General features: G+C 53.6%; 1 protein-coding gene across 1 annotated transcript in view; it reads left to right on the top strand.

The window, feature by feature from the left end:
* Window positions 1-799: 799 nt before the first annotated feature.
* LOC109384141 (uncharacterized) overlaps window positions 800-2583 on the top strand; it is a 6905-nt gene continuing 5121 nt past the window's right edge. Inside the window, exons 1-2 of the mRNA XM_019645179.1 lie at window positions 800-902; window positions 1859-1950. Of these exons, the coding sequence (XP_019500724.1) occupies window positions 800-902; window positions 1859-1950 (195 nt within the window). The remainder of the gene's footprint in view (window positions 903-1858; window positions 1951-2583) is intronic.

Genomic DNA, 2583 nt, shown 5'->3' with positions numbered 1-2583 from the left:
GTTCTGGAAACACACTCTATTTTATGAGCCTAGTGGATGGCATAGTAGGAACGACAGGACCTTCTCTTCCTAATCAGTTGTGCCCCCAAAATAGACCCTAAATCTGTCAACTCCTCTTCCTGACGAAACTCCTTTCTGAGCCCCCATCTTCTCTGCTTGGATCCTGCAATAGCTTCCCAACTCTTGGCCTTCCAATTGTGTTCCACAGAGCAGTCAGAAAAGGAGTCACAAAAGTTGACATCAAATCACGGTGGTCCCTCCTCCTGTCACCCCCAGATCTGCCACTGTCCATCTTTCTGACACTTCTCATCACTGTCCCCTGAAGCCACCGGCCTCTGTCTGCTTGCATAATTCACTGGGCTCTCTGCCACCCCAGGGCCTTGACACTCACTGTTTTCTCTGCCTGGAATGCCCCACAGAATCCTATCATTTTAGGTCCAGCTCAAAAGTCACTTTCTCAGAAGCATTCCTTAACCACCTAGTCACTGTCACATCACCCTGCTTTATTTTCTTCATGACACTTATCAAAATCTGGTCCAAAGGATAGAGCATCCTTTGGGCCAGACCTCAGGGCAATGCCTCACCTTAGGTGCCATGGTTCTTTGGGGAACTGGTCGCAATTGTCCCAGAGGCCAATGAAGAATGAGCCGGATCCTGCTGGGAGATGGTGCAAACAGGCCCACAGCCATGGACATCCCCACAGGACAGGCTGGTGAAGAATATGGCGGGAACCAGCTTGTTCCAGCTACTGGAGCTTGGGAACTTCACGACAGGCTCAAGAGAGATAATGACACAGGCCATGGCCTTCACCGACCCGCAGTGCAACCATAACCTAGCCTCCAAGTCCACGGGACTTTCCTACCCCTGGGAAGATTCAAGGTCCAGAGAACCTCTGGCCAGAGGTAGGTGATGCACGTGATTCATGTCACTCTCTCCGGGGCCACCACAGCCTGGACACCTAATGACTGGCATCACCTGCTGGGGGGCGACATCCTGCTAGGAACCCCCAGATAGGGTGTGGGCCCTCAAGTCAGAGCACCATCTGCGAATAGCTTCTGTGCCTTGTAGGGTCTGTAGGGGAGGCTGAAATTGGGCTCATTTGGACAGGAGATGTGCTCAGACCCAGGCCCAGGCCCAGGTAAAGCCTTGGCCCTGACCATAGCAGCAGTTAATCCAGCTGCCTGGGAACCTCCATCTGCTATCAGTTCCCTGATTATCTTGCTATTGGGACTCTAGATATATTGCCTACCCTCTTCTCAACACCGACTCTGGAATCCAAGCTTTCCCCCATCTCCCCCTAGCACTTCATTTACTCATTCATTCATTTATTCACACAACAAACATTTATTGAGTACCTACTCTGTGCCAGGCACTGTCCCAGATATACCTACAAGGAAGAAGATAGACAAAATCTGTCAAAGTGTAGAGTTAAAAGAAGGGATACTGGAGGGCCAGCCAAGTGGCGCGTTGGTTAGGAGTTGGCTTGGGACGCCAGCTCTGAGCAGAAGGACCCCTGTTCGGATCCTACATGGGCCAGTGATGCTGTGCCCTCTATAGCTAAGATGATGAACAACAGCTGGACCTGGAGCTGGGCTGCCGTGAGTCGCCAGCGACAGTGTCGGCTGCAGTGGGGCTGGCCAGCAGCGGGCGTGAGCTTTTGTGAGCTGCCATGAGCGGCCGTCTAATGGCTGGCGAGCGACTGCCTCACCCGGGAAGAGCGCAGTGAAACACCAGCGTGGGCCAGTGAAGCGACGTCCTTCACAACTAGACTGAAGAACAAAAGGACAGCAACTTATCTGTCCCCCTTCCCCGATTNCACCCGCAAGGCTCTGGAACCACCCCATCCCCTGCTGCCTAGCTCCTCAGAGGCTCCTGCAGGCGGTGATGGCTTGCCTCAAGCCATCTAGTCAAGAAGCATTTTTTGAGCACCCACTAGATAGCAGTTCTATGGTGGGTGCTGAGGACATTAGCACTGCTTCCTCGGTGCTCACAAGAGACAGGCAGGAAAGTCCCCAGGCAATCCTCACCCACTAAGAGCATGCCAGGCGTGGGTGGTCAGGGGAGGCTTCTGCTGAAATCTGAGGGAAGACAGTTCCCGGTGGAGGGAACTGCAAAGGCTTAGAGATGAGCCAGGGCTAATCCAAGGGCCCAGAGTTCTGCCCTAAATCTACCTGCAGAGACCCTTCTGAGCTCCCCACACCCTGTGGCCTTCAGAAGGTGATATGCCCCAGGGAGACCCTCTTCCAGCACAGATATCACAGACCAAGGGTGGGGGACACTGCAGAGGACATGGCCTGGGCCACACCAGTGGCTCTCTGCTTGCATGCCTCAGAGGACGGAGAACTCACTACCTCCCCTCACTATCACTTTTTCTCCTTGGCATTCCTGACCGTGAGAAAGTCCTTCTGTGCCTTGAGCCAAAAGCTGCCCCTTAGCCCTGGGGCTGTACAGAACCTACTTGATCTCCCGACCTAAGACACCCTGTCTGAATTTGAAAGCTCAGAACTCCACCTCATTGTAGGTGTCCCTAACTCAGACAACATCCCCGTGTCTCTGGTTGGTCCTGGGTGTCATTGCCTCGCC

This window comes from Hipposideros armiger, unplaced genomic scaffold (genome assembly GCF_001890085.2).
Source record: "Hipposideros armiger isolate ML-2016 unplaced genomic scaffold, ASM189008v1 scaffold_93, whole genome shotgun sequence".
Classification (NCBI taxonomy): Eukaryota; Metazoa; Chordata; class Mammalia; order Chiroptera; family Hipposideridae; genus Hipposideros; species Hipposideros armiger.
Note: the sequence above shows the minus strand (reverse complement) of the source record. Positions and strands in the feature narration are given on the sequence as shown.